Below are 27,568 nucleotides of genomic sequence, written 5' to 3'. Positions count from 1 at the left end.
CCACGGGTCAGCTCTGAGCCCCTTCTTATTTGCTATGGTGATGGACAGGCTGACAGGCGATATTAGACAAGAATCTCCTTGGACCATGATGTTTGCAGATGACATTGTGATCTGTAGCGAGAACAGGGAACAGGTGGCGGAGAAACCAGAGATGTGGAGATATGCCCTGGAAAGGAGAGGAATGAAGATCAGTCGCAGCAAGACGGAATATATGTGTGTGAATGATCCAAGTGCAAGAGTGATGCTACAGGGAGAAGACATAAAGAAGGTGGAGGATTTTAAGTACTTGGGGTCAACTGTCCAGAGCAATGGAGAGTGTGGAAAAGAGGTGAAGAAGCGTGTCCAGGAAGGCTGGAGCGGCTGGAGAAAAATGTCAGGTGTGATGTGCGATAGAAGGGTTTCAGCTACGATGAAAGGAAAAGTGTATAAAACAGTGGTCAGACCAGCCATGATGTTTGACAGTGCCACTGAAGAAAAGACAGGAAGCAGAGCTGGAGGTCGCAGAGCTGAAGATGTTGAGGTTTTCTTTTGGATTGACCAGGTTGGATAGGATCAGGAATGAGTACATTAGAGGGACAACTCATATTAGAGGCGTTGGAGAGAAAGTCAGAGAGGCCAGACTGACATGGTTTGGACATGTCCAGAGTAGAGAGAGTGACTATATCGAGAGAAGGATGCTGAGCCTTGAACTGCCTGGCAGGAGACCGAGAGGAAGACCGAAGAGGAGGTTTATGGATGTGGTCAAAGAGGACATGAAGGTAGCTGGTGTGAGAGAAGAGGATGCACAAAACCGGGATAGATGGAGGACATTGATTCGCTGTGGCGACCCCTGAGGGGAAAAGCCAAAAGGAAAAGAAGAAGATCGAAGGGCACTTTCACAAATTTAACACTTTTAAAAATAAAATTTAATAGCATCTCGAATGTTTATAAATAAAAACATATGAAACAACGCATATACGTATGTGAGGAGCTGAACATGAACAGGGCTTTTTGTGATACAGTGTATTGGGTGACAAAAAAACAGTACCTCGAAATCCAGGCATTCAAATATGCACACAGAATAAGTTTGCAATCCACTGTCCTTGATAACATTTGAATGAAACAAAATCAACCCTTCATGGTTGGTAACAAATAAATCCAGCTGGGTTAACATGTTGTGTTAACTAAAACAAAGTTTAAAACTATAAATGATGGAGTCTGTATTTCTTGCACTAAACACGCCGAGGCGCACCGATTCACGTCGGCCTTTTCACATCATACTAGACATAATTTAGAAAATCTCAAACGGAATTTTTTTCACTCTTTCAATGTAGACCAGTCAGATTGCATTGTAACAGAGTCTGTTTGAAACAGACTTGAAATCTAGGGAAGAGTAAATACATATGTAGTATACACTGGGACAAAAACCAGAGTGACAATGTATGTGTAAATAACATAAGATTTTTTTCTCGGTGCCAGGGGTTGGGAAAACTGAGGTTGATGCTTTCCCTCTCATTCTTTATGGGGCAAAAAGCAAAGAAAGAAAAGAAAATCTGCTCAGCCACCCTCTTAAAAACTTTGCATCTCACAAAACAGGACAAATAACATCTGTTACCTCCCCTTTCCGGGCCACTAATGTAACACGAGTCCATCTACTATGTCACCTTACTCCTTTTCTATTTAAAAAGAGGGTGATGACCAATACTCTCCTTTTAAAAAGAACAAAATACAAAGTATACTGAAGAAAAGAAAAAAAAGGTGGTGAGTCTGCTTTAATGTGCGGACGTAGGTAACAGTGAGAGTTTATCGGCACCAAAAGATCATGGCAACCTCGTTGAGCGGTGTGTGGTACAAGTGGGAACAATAGGACGGGGTGATGAAATGTCATCTCTGCTTAATTTCCAAGTCCTCAGAAGAGTGCAAAGATCCCTTTATTTCCCTGACATATCTTGTTGTGGCAGATCCCGTTCTGTTCGGTCCTTAAAAATCAGCAAACTCCTTCACACATTTTTCGGTGACGGAAACACGGATTTCTTCTTCATCGTAGTCATCAAAGTTGCTGGTGTCCCCAGGGCCTCTGCACTTTGGTATGAAAGGGGCCTCCACCTGATACAGCAAAGTAAAAAGTGTCAACAGAATTCATTCATTCATTCTGAGTACTGTAAAATCGGACAATAAGACGCGACTTTTGTCACAAGCTTTCAACCCTGCGTTTTATGCAACGATGCAGCCAATTTACGCATTTTTGTAACGGCCGCCATGGGCCGCACGTAGCACTAAAGTTAAGAGTGAGACATATGTGCCGAGGACGACCCAAGTTAATGTAACTACGGTAACTACGCGTGTGAATCGTGCATTTAAAGTGGCCCTCCGAGTTGAATCGGAGGCTTGGATATCCAGCGGCGGGAAATCGTTTACCAAAACGAAGAGCAACTTTTGCTAACGTATTTCTTCCGTGTCCCAGTGACTTGGTATGTTTTTTACCAGCATTGTTCGGGCTGTGTTACTACCGTAATGCATGTTGTGTTGCTGTAACAGGCACTGTTTTGAAGGGAGTTAAGTTAAAGGACAACCGACGTCACTTTTTTGTTTTTTAACTGGCATCAGAAAAACGTTTTATACATTTAAAATACCCAAAACATGCAGTATGATGTTTATATTCAAATGCTAAACACCAATAAAAATGACTTAAAGTGTCCAAAATCTGCAAAAAATTGAGCTGTGAATTGGGCATTTTCAGAAAGTCCCGCCCCCAGTTCGTGATGTCACGCCAAAACGTCTTGCATTCCTGGAGAATCAAAACAATGGCTTCAGATTCGGAGAATATGCTTTCTTGTTACACATCCAGTTATGAATATCATTCAAATAGTTCTTGTCACATCCTCGTCGACGCCAGGAGCGTGCCCCTCCCCTCCTGTCTCTTCCTCCTCTGCTCCTGGAGCGGGCCGCTCCCCTCCCGGCTCTCCGGACTCACGCACCTGTTCCCCATTTCCTTAATTGTACCTTCTGGCTATAAAAGCCACACTTACCGTTCTGTTGTTATTGGTGTATTCTTGTCACCCAACCGCACGCAGGTCTGTTTTGTCGTTGCTCTCCTACCTTACCTGACTTTCTATTTTTTGCCACATGTGTCTCAGTAAAGACTTTTTTAGGAATCACGGTCTCCACCGTGTATTTTGGGTCCGACCTTAACTATCTTTCGTCGTGCCTCGAGTCCTGTCACCACTCCTCGAGTGGACGTGACAGTTCTGAAGAGGAAAGCATACATGTTTGCAATCGATTAAAGAATTTATTTCGGGCCATTTTGAGGCAACTTTGGGGGGAACTGTCTCACCCAAAAAAAGAGGCACAAAATGGCGACTTCCTGTGGCCACCTCCGTTTCCACAGGCTGATAAATTCCTTATATGGAGCTTGGACGCCCTCTTCTGACGGCTTTTGGGTGCAACACGAGGTTGTCAGACCAAACAAGTACAGCAAAATACATTGACATGATGGAAGGACTGCTACAATGTGTCTTTTTTTCAGTCAGGGGCGTTCCTTTAGTGACGTCACATCCGGACTCGTCACCAACTCAAAAACAAGACTTCCTGAATATTCAGGAAAATGTAGCTATATGCGGTGGAATCTTATTAAAATACGCTCAGTAGAAGTCATTTGAAGCCATTTTACAAATTATGGACACAACTTGTCCGAAGACGTCGGTTGTCCTTTAAGATATACCATTAAAACTTTGAAAACATTTTCTGTGTCCCGTCTTTCTTAATAAACATGCGATTTATGTATGTACAAAATGGTTTGTCCTTTAAAAATGTACTGGGTGAGGCTTATAATCAGGTGCGCTCTGTCGTTCGGAAATTACGGTAATATTGCACCAAGTGAATATGATATACAGTAAAGTCTTGTTATATCGATATCGGTTATATCGATAGTACCGCTTATTACGATACTATTTCTATGCACGCAAGGAGAAAATTACATGCGCGCAGGGTCGGATATATCGATAGTCCCGGTTATATCGATATTTTTCAGACTCCCGAGAATATCGATCTAACGAGACTTTACTGTAGTAGCGCAATCCAACCATTTCATCCATCTCACTAGGCTGCCGGGATGTCCTGTACTGACCTAAAGGCTGGGGGGGGGGGGGGGGGGGGGGCAACAGTCATGGTTGAACAGATGCAACGACTGCAATTTGGTAACTTTTTTTTTGATCGTTTGATTGAGCAAGAGCACAACAAGTTGCCGAGCCTTGCAAAACATTGAGAAAGGCTACATGGCTGGTAATGACTGAGAAAAATCAAGCCGTCAACGCATAGATATTGATGGATAGGCTGATGATGCCTTCAGTGTGATTTTTTTGGTAACAAACCAATCTGAGTCAAAATCAGATTCAGAACATGAATTAAATGAGTTAAAACCGAAAAGAAACAATCTAAAGATCGCATATGCTGTGTGAAGCCAGGCTAGTGGCTACATTTAAGCAAGCTTACTCTTTGTTGCCATCCATTCAGCATTAAATGCAACTCTTAAGCTGTCACTGATGCGAGTGAGAGTGTCTGAACATCTTTACTGGCATCTATCAGCGACATACAAATGGAGTTTGGCAATTTTTATGCAGGGGAGGAAACGAAAATACTTTGACAAGCTTAGTACAAGATAGCAGCTTGAAGACAAGCAAAGTGATGTAAAATAAGTCCAAAAGGATGAATGTGACAGATAAAGATTGGATGGATGGAAAAACAGACTGTTCGGCGGTTTGCGGTTGGGGATCCTGGGGGTTGAAGTACCGTATCTTCCACACCACAAGTGGCATTGAGAAGCATTTAGTTTTCATCAAAAGCTGAACGTGAACCACATAATCCGAAGTGCCTGAAATGGATAAATGTTATGATTTCTTGGACGTGGCCCTTTCAGTGTTCTGTAAAGTACATTGTAGCAGCTGCAGATGTTATCGTCAGCTTGGTTGTTTCCATGTTGGTATTTCTTTGCAAAAAGCGCTTTGGATCACATATGATGTAATTAAAGCAGATAAAAGTGCACTACTGACTATTGTGATAAAATTAGCAATTTCTTCAGATCAGCAATAATGCTATCATGGCAGAAAACAAAGTCTTGCCTTCCTTTCGTAGATCGCAATCCAGTCTGTTGTGGCAAACCATTTGTGGCCCTTGATGTCATTGACACCGTTTTTCAGGTTACCGAAGCGCTTGGTCAGGTCAACTTGCAGCAGGTTCCGAAGCAGATCCTTCAAATCCGAGCTGAAGTGGGAGGGGAAGCGCACCTGAGAAGATGAGAAAAAGTGATTGAAGGACAACCGACACCTCCCGACAAGTCGCGTCGATAATTTGTAAAATCACTTCAAATGACTTATACTGAGCGCATTTTACAAAGATTCCACCACATATAGCTATATTTTACTTTTTAAAAGTCACACTGAATATTCATGAAGTCTTGTTTTCGAGTTGATGTCGATGCCGGACATGACGTCACATTTGGTACGCCACTGACTGACAAAGCGACACACAGTGCATTTTGGATACTTTTTTCGTCTGAAAACAGTGTGTTGATCGCGAAATTAGAAGGAAAACTACACAAATAATATGATGGTGAATCGTTGTGTGGCAGCCAATTGCGGTAACACGCATAAATAAGGTGTAAGTTTACACAAATTCCCAGCGGACAAAACAGCCATTTACCACGGACCAGAGCAGTAGAGTACCAGCAGAGGCGAACGAGGAAGTTAACCAGAGTTAGCGATTCGGCGCTTGGATAGCGAAAGTTTGATGCATGTTTATTCATTTAGTCACACTGCATGCTAACTGTGAGCTCACCTGGTGAAAGAGAGCAATCACCATATTATTGGAGCAAACCAATTGGAAAAAACATCCACTTTCCACCGTGTCATTTGTTACTCTGTAGCGCTGTCGAGCTCATATATTCCGTCTTGCTGCGACTGATCTTCATTCCTCTCCTTTCCAGGGCATATCTCCACAGCTCTAGTTTCTCCGCCACCTGTTCCCTGTTCTCGCTACAGATCACAATGTCATCTGCAAACATCATGGTCCAAGGAGATTCTTGTCGAATAGCGTCTGTCAGCCTGTCCATCACCATAGCAAACAAGAAGGGGCTCAGAGCTGACCCCTGGTGGAGTCCCACCTCCACCTTGAATTCCTCAGTCATACCGACAGCACACCTCACAACTGTCTTACAGTCATGATACATCTTCTTGCACCGCTCTGACATACTTTTCCGTCACTCCAGACTTCCTCATGCAATGCCACAGCTCTTCTCTGGGCACCCTGTCATACGCTTTCTCCAGATCTACAAAGACACAATGCAATTCCTTCTGACCTTCTCTGTACTTCTCTATCAGCATTCTTAAAGCAAACACTGCATCTGCCGTACTCTTTTTTGGCATGAAGCCATACTGCTGCTCACAAATGTTCACTTCTGCTCTTAGTCTAGCTTCAACTACTCTTTCCCAGAGTTTCATTGTATGGCTCATCAACTTAATTCCTCTTTAATTAGTACAACTCTGCACATCTCCTTTTTGGATTGATATTTGTTTTTTATATTTATTTTCTAATGCCGAGTTTTCACTGGACCCAGAGGAAGACCGTTACTGTATCGTTCTCGAGATATTTGGCAAAATTATTTAATGGGATATTACATTTCAGCCATATCACACTGCCCGACTTTGATGACACATGCTGCTACCTTTCCGGAGACAATCTTCTCGTAGATCTGAATGGGCTGGTCAGCAAAGAACGGAGGGTAGCCGGCCGCCATTTCATAGATGAGGACTCCTAGGGCCCACCAGTCCACAGCTTTGTTGTAGCCCTGAAAGAGGCATCACACCTAATGATTCATTGGAAGGGATAAAACAAAATAAAATCTACCACTCAAACTTGATCCAAGCAGTCGACTCAAATGTACTAGATGATAATAAGTTACACGGACCTGAGCTTCGAATGGTGAATGTCCTAAATGGTGAGTATTTTCTTTGGACATTTTTTGCAGAAATATTAGACTCAAAGTAAACTGTCAAACCTCATGCTTGTCTATACAGTAAGTGCAGATGTACAGGTTAGATTATTAGAAAATGGCTGGAGAGTTCAAATAAAGATGGGAGAGTTTGAAGAATGTACTGAAATGGCATACTTTGCTGAGAATTATTTCTGGGGCCAGGTACTCTGGTGTTCCGCACAACGTCCAGGTTCTGCCTTTTACTCGCTTGGCAAATCCAAAGTCAGTCACCTTGAAATTTAATTGATCATGTGAGGATATTGCAGTCACAAAAAGAGTTGCAGTGAAACTATGATGCCATTTACCTGAATGTAGCCATGGTGGTCAATGAGAAGGTTTTCAGGTTTCAGATCTCTGTAGATGAGATCCAACGAATGGAGATATTCAAATGTCAGCACAATCTGGGCGGCATAGAAGCGTGCGTGCGGCTCGCTAGAGAGGAAGCAGAGGGGAAAAAACATAAATCAATGCCTGCTATACCAATGATCACAACAAAACAAATTAAAGATACGAACAGTGTTTATTCCTGAGGGCCTCACCTGAACCTCCCAATTCGTCTCAAGTGTGAGAACATCTCGCCTCCGGGAACATACTCCATCACCATGTACAAATTGGATTTGTCCTAAAAAGAGTAAACAATCACTTTATTATCTCATAACACGGTCTGCATTTTTCCAACCCCGTAATATCAATCGTCTCCGTCCCTATCTCACCCCTCACAACGCTGCAATTCTTATCCACCGTCTTGTCACCTCCCACATCGACTATTGTAACTCACTTCTTTTCAGTGTCTATCAAAATGTCTCCATAAACTCCAACTAGTCCAAAATTCTTCAGCCCGGATCATCACTAAAACCCCCTCCTTTCTCCACATCACCCCTGTCCTCCAGCAGTTCCACTGGCTCCCTGTTAAACTTCGGATTGAATTCATAATACTTCTCTTTACATTCAAAGCCATCCATAACCTTGCCCCCCCTATCTGTCTGAAACTGCTTAAAATCTACGTTCCCTCTCGTCCCTCAGATCCTCATCCTCCCTTCTGCCCGTCTCACCACAATGGGGTGCAGAGCTTTCAGCCGCTCTGCTCCCAAACTCTGGAACTCACTTCCACCCAATATTGAATCCTTCCATACTTTCAAATCTCACATCAAACCCCATTAGTTTTTTTGGGACTCGCGGGCCACAGTGGGTTCTAAAATTTGACAGAGGGGCTGGGCCAGGAGCATTTGGAGGGAGTGTTTGGGCCGGATATACTAAAGCAGGGGTCGGGAACCTTTTTGACTAAGAGAGCCATAAAAGTAAAATATTTAGAAATGTATTTCAGTGAGAGCCACCCGCACGTGCGCACGAGCACACACAAACACAGGCGTGCGCGCACACGCACGCACGGCCAATTTTCAATAAAATATCAGAATGTATTACTTAAAATCACTTTGTGAAAGTACTCACCGTTAACATGAATGGTTTTCCGTTCCTCGTGATTGGTAAAAATCCAGGCAAACGATCAGAATGAAATTCAACTTGCCGGTCAAGAGGGGAAGTTACTGCTAGCTAGCCTACACACGGCTCATAAGCTTCCGCACTTGCTATCTGCAATATACTTCTCGCAGAAGTATGTTGATGCGAACGTTAACATGGGGCTTGTTAAAATGTCACTGACATTCGACTGTTTCATCGATGGTATTGTTTCATTACAAATTAGAATCAGAACATTTTCTCTCCTCAAAGGCTAATGCTCCGGTGCATTCAAGCTGAAGTGCACACGTTGGGCTCATTTAAAGGGCCGTTTACCTGTTTCAACATGACGGCCAGTATCATCCAATCAAAATTGCGCTTTCCGCCAACTGCAGCCCCAATGAGAAATGAACGGCGAAAAAAACGAGAATATGTATTTAGTTTTAGCGGCGAGCCATATGCAATCATCAAAAGAGGCATATATGGCTCGCGAGCCATAGGTTCCCGACCCCTGTACTAAAGCATTAAAGGACAACCGACGTCTCCGGACAAGCTGTATCCATAATTTGTCAAATTGCTTCAAATGACTTCTACTGAGTGTGTTTTACAAATATTCCACGGCATATAGCTATATTATACGTTTTAAGACTCGCTGAATATTCCGGAAGTCTTGTTTTTGAGTTGGTGACGAGTCCTCACGTCACGTCACTGAAGGAACGCCCCTGACCGAGAAATGACACACTGTAGCAGTCCTTTGATCACGTCAATGTACTTTGCGGTACTTTGTCTAGTCTGAAAACTTCGTGTTGATGGCGAAATTAGAAGGAAAACATAAATAACGCGATGGTGAATCCTTGTGTGGTGTGACAAAAATGTTGACCCATTTCCACATGGAGCTTTGTCACCATCTTCTGCCTTTTTTTGGTTGCGACACCCCCCCCCCCCCCCCATGCCTCAAAATGGCACGGAATAAATTCTTTATTCGATTGTAAACATGTATGCTTTCCTCTTCAGAACTATTTGAATCATATTCATAACTGGATGTGTAACAAGAAAGCATATTCTCCGAATCTGAAGCAATTGTTTTGATTCTCGAGCAAGGCAAGACGTCTTGGCGTGACACCACGAACAAGGGGGCGAGACCTTCTGAAACTGGCCACTTCCGGTTTTGATTTTTTGCAGTTTCAGCACACTTCAAAGGACAACCGACGTCTGCGGACAGGTTGTGTCCATAATTTGTAAAATGGCTACAAATGACTTCTACTGAGCGTATTTTACAAAGATTCCACCGCATATAGCTATATTTTACGTTTTAAGACTCGCGCTGAATCTTCAGGAAGTCTTGTTTTTGAGTTGGTGACGAGTCCGTATGTGACGTCACTAAAGGACCGCCCCTGACCGTAAAAACACCCCTCACAACGCTGCAATTCTTATCCACCGTCTTGTCACCTCCCACATCGACTATTGTAACTCACTTCTCTTCAGTGTCTATCAAAATGTCTCCATAAACTCCAACTAGTCCAAAATTCTTCAGCCCGGATCATCACTAAAACCCCCTCCTTTCTCCACATCACCCCTGTCCTCCAGCAGTTCCACTGGCTCCCTGTTAAACTTCGGATTGAATTCATAATACTTCTCTTTACATTCAAAGCCATCCATAACCTTGCCCCCCCTATCTGTCTGAAACTGCTTAAAATCTACGTTCCCTCTCGTCCCTCAGATCCTCATCCTCCCTTCTGCCCGTCTCACCACAATGGGGTGCAGAGCTTTCAGCCGCTCTGCTCCCAAACTCTGGAACTCACTTCCACCCAATATTGAATCCTTCCATACTTTCAAATCTCACCTCAAACCCCATTAGTTTTTTTGGGACTCGCGGGCCACAGTGGGTTCTAAAATTTGACAGAGGGGCTGGGCCAGGAGCATTTGGAGGGAGTCTTTGGGCCGGATATACTAAAGCAGGGGTCGGGAACCTTTTTGACTAAGAGAGCCATAAAAGTAAAATATTTAGAAATGTATTTCAGTGAGAGCCACCCGCACGTGCGCACGAGCACACACAAACACAGGCGTGCGCGCACACGCACGCACGGCCAATTTTCAATAAAATATCAGAATGTATTACTTAAAATCACTTTGTGAAAGTACTCACCGTTAACATGAATGGTTTTCCGTTCCTCGTGATTGGTAAAAATCCAGGCAAACGATCAGAATGAAATTCAACTTGCCGGTCAAGAGGGGAAGTTACTGCTAGCTAGCCTACACACGGCTCATAAGCTTCCGCACTTGCTATCTGCAATATACTTCTCGCAGAAGTATGTTGATGCGAACGTTAACATGGGGCTTGTTAAAATGTCACTGACATTCGACTGTTTCATCGATGGTATTGTTTCATTACAAATTAGAATCAGAACATTTTCTCTCCTCAAAGGCTAATGCTCCGGTGCATTCAAGCTGAAGTGCACACGTTGGGCTCATTTAAAGGGCCGTTTACCTGTTTCAACATGACGGCCAGTATCATCCAATCAAAATTGCGCTTTCCGCCAACTGCAGCCCCAATGAGAAATGAACGGCGAAAAAAACGAGAATATGTATTTAGTTTTAGCGGCGAGCCATATGCAATCATCAAAAGAGGCATATATGGCTCGCGAGCCATAGGTTCCCGACCCCTGTACTAAAGCATTAAAGGACAACCGACGTCTCTGGACAAGCTGTATCCATAATTTGTCAAATTGCTTCAAATGACTTCTACTGAGTGTGTTTTACAAATATTCCACGGCATATAGCTATATTATACGTTTTAAGACTCGCTGAATATTCCGGAAGTCTTGTTTTTGAGTTGGTGACGAGTCCGTATGTGACGTCACTAAAGGACCGCCCCTGACCGTAAAAGAGACACATTGTAGCGGTCATTTCATCACGTCAATGTGTTTTGCTGTACAGTGAGACCTCAACTTACGAACACCTAATCTTACGAACTTTTCGTCTCACGAACGTCAAATTTATGAAAATTAAACCTTATAATAAGCACTATTTTCATAATACACACCCACCACGGCTGGTGGAGTAATCTTCGGCAGAAGAACACCAAAGCACACGACCTTCGGATCTGGCTGAGTGATCTTCGGCGGAAGCACACGACTGAACAGCGCTCCAGCCGGCGCTACTTTCCACACCCCCTCTCATTGAAAGCACACGTCGATCGCCTACTTGGAGCTTTTTGCGGATAATTTTACTATGATGGGACCGAAAAAAAAAAAACACCACAGGCTCGTGTTCAGCCCAAGAAGAAACAAAATAAAATCAGCGTAGCTGAGAAAGAGATAATTGAAAAACACGAACGAGGTGTGCGTTTGTGTAACTTGACTTAGTGGCCGAGCACGGCTATGCTAAGTCAACCATTGCTACCATTCTCCGGAATAGAAAAGCCATCAAAGGTGCGTCTCTTGCAAAAGGTGTTTCCGTGCTCTCAAAGCGACGGTCTCGGGCAATCGAAGAAGTTGAAAAACTGTTAATTTAGATTAACGAAAAGCAGCGAACCGGCGACAGCGTGAGTAAAGCTATTTTATGCGAGAAAGCACGGCTAATTCACGCCGATATCGCCATGCGCCAACCTGGAAGTTTGGCGCTTATTGAGGATTTTAAAGCCAGTAACGGATGGTTCGAGAACATCTGCGGGCGAGGAGGAGATGGCTGCAGCATCAAGTGAGCTCATAAAGGCAATGTGGGCAAAGTGGAATGATGTGCAGTCTTTTACCGAACAGTTCCATCCAGAAAAGACTGTGGCTATGACAATCATAAACATGATGAACGATAATGTGATGCCTCAGCTTTGTAAGACCTTAGAAGTCAGAAACCAACAGGTGTCAATTAAGAGGTTTTTTTATCAGCAAAAATGATGAGGAGTCTCCAAAGAAAAAAGAAGAGAAGACACACAAGAGGTTAAGTTACCAACAGTCCTTATGGAAGGTGACTCTCATTCCATAAGCCATCAACGACCATCAAAAAGGTAGGTAATAATACCTACTTGTGTTAAATTCCGCAAAATCATGGATGGATTATCCTTACCGCGCGCTCTACAAACTCGCCACGGACGCCCTCGCCGTCACGCGCGAACAGTACACGTGGATCGTTGCCAAGCACACAGACATATGCTACCGGCAGTTGAAATTTGCATACTCAGCACAGCAGCCAATCAGAAGCCTGCTTCGTGCTTCGGACTTTCCCAAGCGTTATAAGGTCATGCATTTGCATATCATTTTCCAAAGTAGATGCACAGAACCTCAGCCCCAGAAGAAAGATTCAAAAGAAGCTAACAAAATTTGTGTCGCTACAAAAGGTAAACTTACATTATACGGTGACTGTAGAGTATACTTGAGAGTTATGAAAGGCGCTCAGTGGCTTGTAGGAGACAACGCAGCTCAAACAATGCATTGTGCACAATGATGGCAAACGACAACTGGAGCAAAATCTTCAGCCACGGATATTTACCAATGTAAAGTGTCCTTGAGTGTTCTGAAAGGCGCTTGAAATTAAATGTATTATTATTATTATCATGTATGAAAGCAGAAAACAATGCAACACAGGCGTTTACCTTACCTTAAAGGCATACTCAAGTTTGACAAGAAAGGGGAAGCTGACGGCTTGTAATATCCTCTTCTCGTTTAAGGTGTGTTCTATTTGTTTAAGTTTCACCACCTGACATAAAAGAAGAAAAAAGTAAGTCAGGGAGACTGAGTCTGTTTTGGAATATTGGCATCTAAATGAGAGAAACAACTCTCGCAGTAATACATTTACACTACTGCTAAACTGGAAAGCTGTGACAACAACAAAGCCCATCAGGTACTAAAAAGAATTACCAAAGCTGCCAACTATTACAGATTTTACGTATTTTATTCTAAGAATCACGGGACTATACATGGTTAGGTTGGTTGTGTCAGATAGCTCAGAAAGGTAAAAATGTGCAAAAAATACTTGATAGACAATTGCTAAGTGTATTTGACAAGAAATGGTGTTCTTCTGCCAGTGTAAGACATCATCGCTCACTCATGAACATTGGAAGCTAGCGGGCCAGTCCAATATTAACCAAAAGCCAATGCCTTTGGGCTGAAACCGATCGCCGCTATTCATTTTCAGCGATGAGGAGAAAGGTCAATGAAACAAAGGGACGATACACAGATTATCCTCCTTGAAATCACAGAGGCTGACTCAACGGTCAGCAACATTTCATATTTGCATTGTTGGCATGCTATTATTTAGTTATGTGCTGTGACTACTACTTAGTGTGACGCCTGCGTAGTTATTTCTATGCGATTTGGGGATTGGCGCACGACCATGGCTTCATGTGTTCTGTCTAAGTTGTATATTTTTAAAACAGACCTTTTGCTTATCCAGTATCTTCATGGCAAAGTATTGTTCTGTTCCTTTGTGTTTCACCAGCATGACCCTCCCAAACGAGCCTGTGCCCAGAGTTTTTAATCTGTCAAAGTCATCGAGGCACGTCGTGCTCTGCAGGAAAAGAATTGCATGTTAGTATGTTGCTATACTGTATTATTTACTCAAATGCCCATGTCACATTGGGTGGTGAATGCTTGCGAGGGTTGAGAATGCTTTTCAGAGTTTGATCCGTTAAAGCACAGGTGAGAAATCAAGGCCCAGAGGCCATATATGGCCTACGTAAAGACATGTTTTTTTTTCTCGTTGTGTCTAGGTAAAAAGACATGTCTGAAAACAAATCACGGGTGCCATGAACCTTCCTAAAATCTGTACTGAAATGTCAAATTGTCGTATATCATAAAGAACATTAAGATTTGGCACATTTTTTTTACTCAGTTCACACTCTTTTTTTGTCACTGCCGTTGGTCTCAGGGGATTGCAGGCCTAAAAATGTGATTTAGGGTGTTGGTTTGAAACTTTTTAGGATGTCACTATGCTAACTGTGCTGGCTTGCTCTGCAGTGAGACCGCATTGCTGTCCCTCTGTATATCACTATTAAAGTGTTCAAAAGCTTATAGTATATGAACTAAATTTCTACAGTTTAGCTGATGACCATTTTGTGTTCGGGAGTCTTTTACTGAGCGGGTTGCTTGTTCTGTAGCCACAAAGGGACATAAGTCTTCTTGTGCCGGTCCCAAGCCCGGATAAATACAGAGGGTTGTGTCAGGAAGGGCATCCGACGTAAAAGCTTGGCCAAAACAAACATGCGGATCAAACCTCTAATGACGGAGGACACTGATTTGCTGTGGCGACCCCTTGAAGGGAAAAGCCGAAAGGAAAAGAAGAAGACACTCACTTAAACAATAATTGAGCAAACCATTGTATGTCTGTGTAAGCTCTCAGTCGTACAGGAGTGGTCCATCTGTGAAAAGGTTTCTTTAGCCGTCATCTGTACTTCTTTGAAGGTTTCGGACGTTTCGCTTCTTATCCAAGAAACTTCGTCAGCAAACTAAATTTTTCCTGGTAGTTTAGGCCCTATATATATATACAGTAAAGTCTCGTTATATCGATATTCAAGGGAGTCCGAAAAAATATCGATATAACCGGGACTATCGATATATCCGACCCTGTTTGCATGTAATTTTCTCCGTGCGTGCATAGAAATAGCATCGATATAACCGGGACTATCGATATATCCGATATCGATATAACGAGACTTTACTATATATATATATATATATTGTGATGTCACGAGAGGCTGTGTCCTGGAGGGCAAATACATCCCCCGAAGATGGCTCCACCCAGAGAGAGTCTTGGCCCCACCTGGTGGAAGGCAGCAATTAAACCCACACACCTGCGGCTGATCAGGGCTTGATTGGAAAGCAGGGCTCTTAAGGCAGAGAGCCTTTGAGTGTGCAGCTTGGGGAAAGACAAGCTCGATTGCTGTGCTCTGTGGAGAAGTTGATTGCTGCGTGGAACTCATTGCCAGTTGGGACCACACGACTGGATACTGGATTTGAACCTAGCTAAGGTGGCGAGGCTACAGCAGAAGAGACTTTATTTGGATTTAAGTACAAGAAGATACTTTATTTTGCTAGGTATTGGAAGAGACATTATTCAAACCTTTGTTGCGAGTGAATTCCCCCTGGAACCCTTGATTAAAACCTTTTTAAAACTTTATTTTACCTACCAGCAGTTTATTTCTTTAATTACAGTCCTCATGTAATGTGCCTCTCTTTCCAAACAGCAATTCCCTTTGACCTTTGACATCCAACGCCATTCCATCAAGCCATCAATGACCATCACAAATGTAAATAAAGTGACTTTATGATACAATGCAGATTATTTCTTTCATTACAATATAATAGTACATTTATTATACATAGAATAAGGTATGTTGTGTGTAGTTTTAAGGCTTATTGAGTTGAAAAGTATATTTTATGGAAACCCGGGAACTGATTATTCCCATTTTAATGGTTTCCTGTGGGACATTTTTTTTAGATACACACTTTTCGCCTTACACACTCTGTCTGGGAACCAATTAAGTTCGTAAGTTGAGGTCTCACTGTACTTGTTTGGTCTGGGGACCTCGTGTTGCACCCAAAAGCAGCCAGAAGAGGGCGCCCAAGCTCCATATAAGGAATTTATCAGACTGTGGAAACGGAGGTGGCCACAGGAGGTCACCATTTTGTGCATCTTTTTCGTTGAGACATCTACCTTCAATGTTGCCTCATAATGGCACGGAATAAATTCTTTAATCGATTGCAAACATGTATGCTTTCCTCTTCAGAACTATTTGAATCATATTCATAACTGGATGTGTAACAAGAAAGCATATTCTCCGAATCTGAAGCCATTGTTTTGATTCTGCAGCAATGCAAGACGTCTTGGCGTGACGTCACGAACTGGGGGCGGGACTTTCTGAAAATGCCCAATTCGCAGCTCAATTTTTTGCAGATTTTGGACACTAAGTCATTTTTATTGGTGTTTTGCATTTGAATAAAAATAACATACTGCGTGTTTTGGGTATTTTAGATGCTATAAAACGTTTTTCTGATGTCAGTTAAGAAACGAAAAAGTGACGTCGCTTGTCCTTTAAAGAAATCAACATTTATTGAAAAATTGAATCACTTTCAACATTCAAAACATATTATCACACAACGAAATACTCAAGCTCAATAATACCTACTTGTGTTAAATTCCGCAAAATCATGGATGGATTATCCTTACCGCGCGCTCTACAAACTCGCCACGGACGCCCTCGCCGTCACGCGCGAACAGTACACGTGGATCGTTGCCAAGCACACAGACATATGCTACCGGCAGTTGAAATTTGCATACTCAGCACAGCAGCCAATCAGAAGCCTGCTTCGTGCTTCGGACTTTCCCAAGCGTTATAAGGTCATGCATTTGCATATCATTTTCCAAAGTAGATGCACAGAACCTCAGCCCCAGAAGAAAGATTCAAAAGAAGCTAACAAAATTTGTGTCGCTACAAAAGGTAAACTTACATTATACGGTGACTGTAGAGTATACTTGAGAGTACACACACACACACAGTAAAGTCTCGTTATATCGATATCGGATATATCGATAGTCCCGGTTATATCGATGCTATTTCTATGCACACACGGAGAAAATTACATGCAAACAGGGTCGGATATATCGATAGTCCCGGTTATATCGATATTTTTTCGGACTCCCTTGAATATCGATATAACGAGACTTTACTGTGTGTATATATATATATATATATGTATGTGTGTGTGTGATTGTAAAGTGTCCTTGAGTGTTCTGAAAGGCGCTTGAAATTAAATGTATTATTATTATTATCATGTATGAAAGCAGAAAACAATGCAACACAGGTGTTTACCTTACCTTAAAGGCATACTCAAGTTTGACAAGAAAGGGGAAGCTGACGGCTTGTAATATCCTCTTCTCGTTTAAGGTGTGTTCTATTTGTTTAAGTTTCACCACCTGACATAAAAGAAGAAAAAAGTAAGTCAGGGAGACTGAGTCTGTTTTGGAATATTGGCATCTAAATGAGAGAAACAACTCTCGCAGTAATACATTTACACTACTGCTAAACTGGAAAGCTGTGACAACAACAAAGCCCATCAGGTACTAAAAAGAATTACCAAAGCTGCCAACTATTACAGATTTTTCGTATTTTATTCTAAGAATCACGGGACTATACATGGTTAGGTTGGTTGTGTCAGATAGCTCAGAAAGGTAAAAATGTGCAAAAAATACTTGATAGACAATTGCTAAGTGTATTTGACAAGAAATGGTGTTCTTCTGCCAGTGTAAGACATCATCGCTCACTCATGAACATTGGAAGCTAGCGGGCCAGTCCAATATTAACCAAAAGCCAATGCCTTTGGGCTGAAACCGATCGCCGCTATTCATTTTCAGCGATGAGGAGAAAGGTCAATGAAACAAAGGGACGATACACAGATTATCCTCCTTGAAATCACAGAGGCTGACTCAACGGTCAGCAACATTTCATATTTGCATTGTTGGCATGCTATTATTTAGTTATGTGCTGTGACTACTACTTAGTGTGACGCCTGCGTAGTTATTTCTATGCGATTTGGGGATTGGCGCACGACCATGGCTTCATGTGTTCTGTCTAAGTTGTATATTTTTAAAACAGACCTTTTGCTTATCCAGTATCTTCATGGCAAAGTATTGTTCTGTTCCTTTGTGTTTCACCAGCATGACCCTCCCAAACGAGCCTGTGCCCAGAGTTTTTAATCTGTCAAAGTCATCGAGGCACGTCGTGCTCTGCAGGAAAAGAATTGCATGTTAGTATGTTGCTATACTGTATTATTTACTCAAATGCCCATGTCACATTGGGTGGTGAATGCTTGCGAGGGTTGAGAATGCTTTTCAGAGTTTGATCCGTTAAAGCACAGGTGAGAAATCAAGGCCCAGAGGCCATATATGGCCTACGTAAAGACATGTTTTTTTTTCTCGTTGTGTCTAGGTAAAAAGACATGTCTGAAAACAAATCACGGGTGCCATGAACCTTCCTAAAATCTGTACTGAAATGTCAAATTGTCGTATATCATAAAGAACATTAAGATTTGGCACATTTTTTTTACTCAGTTCACACTCTTTTTTTGTCACTGCCGTTGGTCTCAGGGGATTGCAGGCCTAAAAATGTGATTTAGGGTGTTGGTTTGAAACTTTTTAGGATGTCACTATGCTAACTGTGCTGGCTTGCTCTGCAGTGAGACCGCATTGCTGTCCCTCTGTATATCACTATTAAAGTGTTCAAAAGCTTATAGTATATGAACTAAATTTCTACAGTTTAGCTGATGACCATTTTGTGTTCGGGAGTCTTTTACTGAGCGGGTTGCTTGTTCTGTAGCCACAAAGGGACATAAGTCTTCTTGTGCCGGTCCCAAGCCCGGATAAATACAGAGGGTTGTGTCAGGAAGGGCATCCGACGTAAAAGCTTGGCCAAAACAAACATGCGGATCAAACCTCTAATGACGGAGGACACTGATTTGCTGTGGCGACCCCTTGAAGGGAAAAGCCGAAAGGAAAAGAAGAAGACACTCACTTAAACAATAATTGAGCAAACCATTGTATGTCTGTGTAAGCTCTCAGTCGTACAGGAGTGGTCCATCTGTGAAAAGGTTTCTTTAGCCGTCATCTGTACTTCTTTGAAGGTTTCGGACGTTTCGCTTCTTATCCAAGAAACTTCGTCAGCAAACTAAATTTTTCCTGGTAGTTTAGGCCCTATATATATATACAGTAAAGTCTCGTTATATCGATATTCAAGGGAGTCCGAAAAAATATCAATATAACCGGGACTATCGATATATCCGACCCTGTTTGCATGTAATTTTCTCCGTGCGTGCATAGAAATAGCATCGATATAACCGGGACTATCGATATATCCGATATCGATATAACGAGACTTTACTATATATATATATATATATATATATATATATATTGTGATGTCACGAGAGGCTGTGTCCTGGAGGGCAAATACATCCCCCGAAGATGGCTCCACCCAGAGAGAGTCTTGGCCCCACCTGGTGGAAGGCAGCAATTAAACCCACACACCTGCGGCTGATCAGGGCTTGATTGGAAAGCAGGGCTCTTAAGGCAGAGAGCCTTTGAGTGTGCAGCTTGGGGAAAGACAAGCTCGATTGCTGTGCTCTGTGGAGAAGTTGATTGCTGCGTGGAACTCATTGCCAGTTGGGACCACACGACTGGATACTGGATTTGAACCTAGCTAAGGTGGCGAGGCTACATGACGAGGACGTCAAGAGGGGTGAGGCCTAGAGACTCTTGTAAAGAACCCCGTCTTCAGTTTTTACCTCAGAAGAGACTTTATTTGGATTTAAGTAGCAGAAGAGACTTTATTTTGATAAATATTGGAAGAGACACTATTCAAACCGTTGTTGCTTGTGAATTCCCCCCGGAACCCGTGATTAAAACCTTTTTCTTTGCATCCAAACCTGTCGTCCATTGCACTTCTTGTCCCGTCCCGCTGAGAGCAAGCCTCTCATGATATCACAATATATATATATATATATATATATATCCCTACTGTCCAGACATGGCGGTGCCGCTAAGATTCTTTCACAGGAAGAATACGAGTGGGCTTCAATCGGCAGTACATATGAACCGAAAAGCTAGCAACCACTCATTTGATGACAATGTGGTTAAAATCTTAGCGAAAGAATATAGATGGTTTGAAAGGGGAGTAAAAGAAACAATTTTGATAAAACAGCTAAATCCTTCATTAAACCGATATGGTGGGGTGAGGTTCAATTTGGATCGTTCATACAACAGCCTACTTAGGCAACATAGGATTAGTAATACTGATGAGGTGATACCGGAGGAAGTGTGGCAATCAGGCCAGTCGTTAGTCAGAACAATAGGAACGATCAGTGGAGCCGCAGGGAGTAGTCATTTGCTCCCCTCAACCTGAGAGCAGGGACCTATCATAGCAGAGTCTGGCACCGCCATGTCTGGACAGTATATATAGGGCCTAAACTACCAGTAAACATTTAGTTTGCTGATGAAGTTTCTTGGATAAGAAGCGAAACGTCCGACACCTTCAAAGAAGTACAGATGACGGCTGAAGAAACCTTTTCATCGACAAACCCCTGTAGTTGATTTAACTGATTTCGAAAATAGTAATCCAGCAAATTGTTGCTCACAAGCAATAATATATAAACATCTCTTTTGCTTAAATGCCGTAACGCCCCTGAGAGAAGCCATAACCCCAAACTGTCCCGCAACAAATTGAGTTTGACACTTCTGAACTAAAGAAAAACAGTGAAAGGCTTGTGAAAATGTTCACCTTTAACAAACCAGATGAAAATCCAAAAGATATGCTACATTCGGAAATACACTACACTATATGCAAGCATGTACCACTTAGTTAAATGCCACCTTCAAAAGTATTCTGACCTGTGGTGGGCATTCCCATTTCCGCAAGAAATCTTCTTTGGCCTTGGCTAGAAACTCTTTAACTGTGGAGGGTGAAAACATGCGCACATACATTAGCATATGTTCATTCAAGAATAATAGGCTAGAAAACATTATTTATTCTTTTTTTAGGCAGGAATGCAAACAATGACTAAATTAGGGACATCAGTGGGGCACAGTAAAGTCAGGCTGTAAGAGGAACTCTTATTTGGATGTTAATTACATGACACAAACACAAGGACATAAAAACAGACAAGCGATGCATGCCAGATGAGTAGATTTTCTGTCATGGTCTCAAGTCAAGGGAAAAACAACATTCAAATGGGAAATTTTTACTTGGGGCACCATTTGTTTTCAAGGGGAAGGCTAAAAAACACAGGAAAAAAAGTGAAGACAAACCCAAAAAGAGCAGACATCCAGATGGAAATTGTGAGTGACAAAAAAAGCAAAAACAAAAAACACTCAGTATCATCAAAGCACACAACACCAATCACATTGAGCATGTTTCGCACAATGGGGCCCACACCAAAAATTTGCAGGCATCCTTGTTTGGTGCATACCAAATGTCTCTATTGATCATCGAAGGTGTTTTTTTTTTTTCACAGGAAGAATTACCCATCAACACACGGATGGAAATGTTACGGAAGAAAAAGAAAGAGAAAAGACAAGTGTTTATGTCAGACAAAAACATAAAAGCAACAGCAACAAACATACAGTATGTGGTGTGACAGCAACAATGAAAATAAAGTTGATTTAATGCTGGACAGCTATGCATTAGGAAAACAGTCATAACTAGCTGATTTGTAAAAAAAAAATACATTTTAAGTAAAATAAAGGAAACAATAATGTAAACATTATTACATTATTACATGTAATGTAAATTTCGCCACTGTGAGACTAATAAAGGCATATCCAATCCAATCCAATCCAATCCAATCCAATAAAATGTTAAAAATTAAAAGCAGTAAAAAACAGTGAAATAACAGCTGCTAGGTAAACACGCTCAAATGTGTTTTGTTTGGTATTAGTTCAACTATTAGTTAAAATTGAAATAATTATAAAAATACTAATTGAATCATTTCACTCAAAAGAAGAAATACAATTTGAAAAATTGTAAATACTTAACAGCAAATAAAAAAAATACACACAGTTGATATTTATATTTATATCCAGAACGGAACACTTAAGGACACCAAAATATGTTTGTTCTTATTTAAGCTTTGGAGTAATATGGAAACTCATTTTGTTTGGCATCCCAATATTTTGGCTTCAGGATGGATCCACATGAATACACTATTTTCTGTTTGAGCAAGAAAATTCCGATTCTATATGAATGCATCTCGCTGAAGTGAGAGGTACAAGTTAAGCAATTTATATACAGTGATTCCTCAGCTTACAAACACTTTAGTTCACGAAAGTTTCACCTTACAAACATTAAATTCGCGAGCATATAGTATTGGCTGACGAACTAGTTTTTGGCGGACGAACCAAACCCCACAGTTGGCTGGCGGAATAGTTTTCGGCGGATGAACACCAAACCACACGGTCGAACTGCGCCACGGTGGCTGGCGGACAAGTTTTTGTCACCCCCTTTCTTTGAGTGCAGACGTGATTTGTTATCGAGTGGAGTACTTTATCTATTATGGGACAGAAAAAAACCCAACCACAGGCTAGTGTGACACACAAGAAAATTACGGTCGAGCAGGAGATCATCGAAAAACACAAACAAGGTGTGCGTTTTGGTGACTTAGCGTCCCAGTACCAGTATGCTAAGTCGACCATTGCTACGTATGGCTAAGGGTGTTTCTGTGTTGTCTAAGCAAGTCTCATGCAATAGAAGAGGTTGAAAAACCTCTGTTGATTTGGAGTAACGAAAAGCAGCTAGCAGGGGACAGTGTGAGTGAGGGTATTATCGCAGAGAAAGCACAGCAACTTCACTCGGATATCCTCAAGAGGCAACTACACCAACAACCAACACAAAGGTAAATAAAACGGCTTCATTATACAGTAGTTTATTTCTTTAATTAGAATACAATAGCACATTTATTTTACATAAACACACATCACAATTCTCAATGATCACATGTGGAAAAAAAAACTGGACACTTGTAAATATGGGTTGTTGCAATATATCAAAATGCATTTCTTGATTCTGCACTATGTACAGTTTTTTTTTCTCTTATGGAACGGTTTTGCACATTTACATTTGCACTGTATACAGTTGACATTTTTATTTTGTTATGCTTAGAATATCTTATTTTCTATCCTTTCACCACACCCCAACCCCATCCCTTTTTAATTGCTGCTGTGGACTGCAAATTTCCCCATTGTGGGACGAATAAAGGTATTCTGATTCAGATTCTGATTCTGAAAATAAGGTATATTTTGTGTCGTTTTAAGGCTTATTTCGTAGAAATTTATGTTTTATGGAGACATTGGAACGGATTCTTATTTGTAATGGTTTCTTAGGGGAAATAAATGTTCGGCAGACGAACTTTTAGCCTTACACACACTTTCTGGGAAGTTTGTGAGCTGAGGTATCACTGTACAGTACCTTGTTTTTCAAAAGGAGTAACCAAGAGTATTAATAATTCAATGTGCACTACTGAAAATAGACATACGCACAATATCATTTGCCAAAATCCATTTGGTGAGCGCCTCAATTAATGGGAGCCAGTAGAATTGGAAACAAACTGTGCCAGTAATGATGGCTTTGTTTGACATTCCAATTTAAAGCCGCAAAGTTATGAAAGGAAGAATGTAGAAGCACAAAAGATATAGGAGCTGCTGTAAGGGCAGACAGTCACACAGGAAATCTTTAAGTCATCTCATCTCATCTCATTTTCCGTACCGCTTATTCCTCATTAGGGTCGCGGGGGTTGCTGGAGCCTATCTCAGCTGTCTTCGGGCATGAGGCGGGGGACACCCTGAATTGGTTGCCAGCCAATCGCAGGGCACACAAAGACATACAACAGTCACTCTCACACTCACACCTAGGGACAATTTGGAGTGGTCAATCTGCCTGCCATACGAACATAAAATAATACAACACAACACGGAGCAAATAGTCGTCAAATTGTGATGTGTATTCAATAACATTGACATTTAGCAATCATTTTGTCACATTGATTACACTCGAACAATAATTGAGCAACCAACAAACAGTTAACTTGGGCGATTAACATAATAGTAATACATAATTTTTTTGGTCATGTCTATGCAATAGCAAGATGAGATAAACATTCCGACGGTTTCATTGTCTTAACGTCCCTCTAATGTGGCCCATGCCAAAAATGAGTTCAACATCGCCGGCGTAACTGGATGATGACGATGTCAATCTGGTAATCCGCCGCGACTGTGTCATGTTTTCAAGCTATGTAGGCACAAGGTAATCTTGTGTGTGTATTCAGCAATGTAGGTAACAAGGGTGTCTCGTCAGAGCGGCTGCCCTCCAGACAAATCTGAGAGTGCGTGGAGCAGAATGTGTCATCTTAGAAGGCTTTAAAACCATTAAGGAGCCAGCAACACTACCGGGAAACAAACACTGCCAGATACGTGGACTGTTGTGAATGTCTCCATAAATCTCACATTTAACATCTCATACTGATATTTCACTCCACGTTGGTCAAGTTTATAAGAATAATGACAACAGCAGGTCGGCATTTATGCTCATGACAAAAGGACATCATGCTCCAACAATCGCCACATTTTTCTTGTAACGTTACAACTTAATTCTCACAACATGAAAACTACGTTCTTTCTAGAATACAAATTATTCTACCGTTATAAACTTTTACTTGTAGATTGCAATTTAATTATCGCCAACTTTGTCTTGATACTTTTTCAATTACTTCTTGTAATATCGCCACTATATCTCATAATAATGTAATTCTTGCGACAATTTGATGACATTTTTTGGAACATTGTGACTGTATGTATTATCATACTATTATGACTAATTTGTCTAAAATTCAGCTTTGTAAAATTACTATCATATTTTTTTCACTCTGTACTGTGTACAATTCGTTTTTAAACTGTTTTGTTTTCAAATAATGTTTTTTTGGGTGCATGCAAACATTTGTTTTTTCTATTATCTCTTTGTCATAGTTTTTGCTGCTGTAAAGTACGGATTTCTCCATTGTAAGACAAATAAAGGGTTTTCTTCTTATTTTACACCTTTGTAATTTATTTTGCGCACAAACTGTAATATTTCAAGTTGATTTTATGTTATTTTTACCACTGCTTAATACTCATCCATAGGATCAGGCAATAGCTGTGCCTCACTTTCCATCACGCTTGTAAAATTTGTTTCAGTTGAAACACCCCAAAAAATTAGAAATATTTTATTTTCCTAATCGTGTGTAGGTGTGTGTATGTAGATGATGATGAGTTGCCAAGTTACGTCAAAGCTTTCAAAGCTTGTAATGCTCCTTATCCTCTGACGAAGGCCTGATGACGAGCCTGCTCTGGTCAATGACCACTTCTGTGCCAGCCTCATGTTGAACCTGCTTAATGCTAGATTGGGGACAACTGCGGAGGGGAGCGAGACACCATGTAGCACTACTTTGATGAATGCTTTCTTGGCCATATTTGGTCACTGCACTGAGTCCTGGGCTTTGTTTGTGTAACCCAGAATAAAAATCTGTTTGTGGGGCCCCAAGGGGTGGAACCACCAAACCTCACCCTGAAAGTTTATAGCTGTTTTATTCAATTATTAGCGTGACTTTTTCTTTTTCTGTTCCAATCCATCTACAACATAGAGACGATGAGGTGATACATGTGTAACAACCAAATAGGAAGCAACAAGGACGTACGTACGTACGTACATACGTACATACATACATACATACATACATACATACATACATACATACATACATACATACATACATACATACATACAGAGAAAGAAAGGCCTCACACTATCAAGGGGGCTGAAATGACACGTTTCTCTTCTAACGCCAATGTAAAAGCAAAGCAACCCTTTGAATATGGCGTCATTATTTTTTGTCATTATTCTCTATTTGCTTGCATTCACGGGAGATATTTTTGTTGTGGTTCACCTGTCCTCTTGTCTCTGGCTTGGCGAGAGTAACCAAATAAATCACACTAACGGAAGCGTATGCCAAAATAGCAAGCACTCCAGATTGGGCTGTTATATTAATCAAAAGTGACGCGTGACATATGGCCCTTTCTTGCTTGGCCATAACAGGACAGTTATTTGCCGCCATGGGCTAGTAGGCTCAGCTACATAGCTCCGCATCCAGGGTTCGTGCTTAACGGACGAAACAAGCTACGACAGCCACTCGAGGGCGAACATTGGCCGGACTGAACTCACCGCTCTCTAGCTCGTTGCCCTTCTTGGCGGTGGCAGCGTTCCCCATAGCGGAAGACACACGACCGATCACTCCCGACAGAGAGAGAGAGGGGAGATGGCGAATGGCTAGCTAGCTTGATAGCTAGCTTCTCTATAGCAGTCGCGGATCGCGTTTAATATATGTACCCAAACAAAATAGAAATGTGTTCATTAAATATTCTCCTGCTACAGACAAAAATAGAGCAAAGTCCTCGAGCAACTGTGCCCGTCACTCTTCATCTGTCGCCCCGGCGTCTTCCCCCTAACCCGTGGAAGGGACCCCCTTCGCCTTGTAAGCTAACGCTAGCGGTCACTGGTGTCGCCCACCTCCCGCCCGGACCGCTCCCACCGCCCGCCACTCGTCGAGCCGGACCAGCTTGTAACCTCCGATTCCAGAATCTGTCAAAAACGCCACAACTAACTTTCGTTGCGTTGATTACACTATTTGATAAACACGATTTCTATAAACGAGAAACGGGCGTCACTTTTGAAAGACTGTTATTGACACGAGTAGAATGGCTGTGTAGCTCCTTCTGGATGCCAGCCAATCTCGGCACATGGAGACAAACAACCATTCACACTCGCACTCACACATACGGACATCCATGAAACGAATTCTCATAGTATTTCTCTTTCAATTGAGTTTACCATAGTTTTTATTTGGTGCTTGATTGGTTTCGTGCCAAAAATGATAATTGCATATGAGAGGCAAGGTTTGCAAACAGTGAAACTCATCAAGTTCACATTTATATATATATATAAATATATGACGGGTGTCACAACAGTGACTGTCTTCATCCCCACGATGCTGCAGTCTTAATGAAGACGAGACGCGTGGATGTGTCTTTTTATTTCTTTTATTTCTGCAACACAGTATGGCAGAAGGGATGGGTGAAGTCGCATGGGTTTCGTCTTGTGATTAACCTGAATCTCCTCGAGATTGTTCCCAAATGCAAAACATTGTAGATAACAAAACAGAATTAACGTGTGATCGTATAGTGGTTATTTACAGAAAAAGAGAATACAACACAAGTTCACTGTTATTTACAAGATGTTTCTGAACGCATCATGGGCGGAGACTCGGCAGAACACGCGGTGCGCTTGTAATGGCTGGCGCACAGTTCAACCCGCCACGGACACTCACGGGCAAATGAAACACGACACAAGAAACTAAATATTGTTCAATAAAAACGAAATGAAACAATTATTACCTGCAACACAGTATGGCAGAAGGGATGGGTGAAGTCGCATGGGTTTCGTCTTGTGATTAACTGCGCAATAAAAAAGCACATGTGCTCCAAAGTTCCACTCGACAAAACGTGAAGTAAATAATGACACAAAAAGTAATCTGGACTCGAAAT

General features: G+C 41.7%; 2 protein-coding genes across 3 annotated transcripts; both read right to left on the bottom strand.

Moving 5' to 3' along the window:
- Nucleotides 1-886: 886 nt before the first annotated feature.
- Nucleotides 887-13,960, bottom strand: LOC148891893 (cAMP-dependent protein kinase catalytic subunit beta). The gene is made up of 8 exons (XM_089007914.1): nt 13,835-13,960; nt 13,055-13,153; nt 7,546-7,628; nt 7,312-7,438; nt 7,142-7,237; nt 6,698-6,820; nt 5,097-5,261; nt 887-2,085 (listed from the first exon to the last, which is right to left on the bottom strand). Exons 1-8 carry the CDS (start codon nt 13,895-13,897, stop codon nt 1,960-1,962), a joined length of 882 nt encoding a protein of 293 aa, XP_088864040.1. The 5' UTR covers nt 13,898-13,960; the 3' UTR covers nt 887-1,959.
- Nucleotides 13,961-17,152: 3,192 nt separating this feature from the next.
- Nucleotides 17,153-26,869, bottom strand: LOC148891892 (cAMP-dependent protein kinase catalytic subunit beta-like). 2 transcript variants are annotated; one of them, XM_089007916.1, is made up of 4 exons: nt 26,190-26,869; nt 20,834-20,889; nt 18,050-18,178; nt 17,153-17,368 (listed from the first exon to the last, which is right to left on the bottom strand). In XM_089007916.1, the coding sequence occupies exons 1-4, from the start codon at nt 26,233-26,235 to the stop codon at nt 17,261-17,263; spliced, it is 339 nt and encodes a 112-aa protein (XP_088864042.1). In that variant the 5' UTR covers nt 26,236-26,869; the 3' UTR covers nt 17,153-17,260. The 2 variants fall into 2 exon arrangements, with proteins under 2 accessions (XP_088864042.1, XP_088864041.1); XM_089007915.1 differs by having other exon boundaries at nt 17,155-17,368; nt 20,834-20,895; nt 26,190-26,809.
- Nucleotides 26,870-27,568: the final 699 nt, after the last annotated feature.

Source organism: Hippocampus bargibanti, linkage group LG11 (assembly GCF_051943395.1).
Source record: "Hippocampus bargibanti isolate YZ-2025 linkage group LG11, ASM5194339v1, whole genome shotgun sequence".
NCBI classification, from domain to species: Eukaryota; Metazoa; Chordata; class Actinopteri; order Syngnathiformes; family Syngnathidae; genus Hippocampus; species Hippocampus bargibanti.
Note: the sequence above shows the minus strand (reverse complement) of the source record. Positions and strands in the feature narration are given on the sequence as shown.

Coding starts and splice junctions, on each gene's coding strand:
- LOC148891893 (XM_089007914.1), bottom strand. CDS start 13,897: ATGCTGGTGAAACACAAAGGAACAGAACAATACTTTGCCATGAAGATA. Junction 13,154..13,834: donor AGATACTGGATAAGCAAAAG/GTCTGTTTTAAA, acceptor CTTTTATGTCAG/GTGGTGAAACTTAAACAAAT. Junction 2,086..5,096: donor TTGCGATCTACGAAAGGAAG/GCAAGACTTTGT, acceptor TTGCTGTATCAG/GTGGAGGCCCCTTTCATACC.
- LOC148891892 (XM_089007915.1), bottom strand. CDS start 26,235: ATGGGGAACGCTGCCACCGCCAAGAAGGGCAACGAGCTAGAGAGCG. Junction 18,179..20,833: donor AATGGGAATGCCCACCACAG/GTCAGAATACTT, acceptor CTTTTCCTGCAG/AGCACGACGTGCCTCGATGA. Junction 17,369..18,049: donor AGATACTGGATAAGCAAAAG/GTCTGTTTTAAA, acceptor CTTTTATGTCAG/GTGGTGAAACTTAAACAAAT.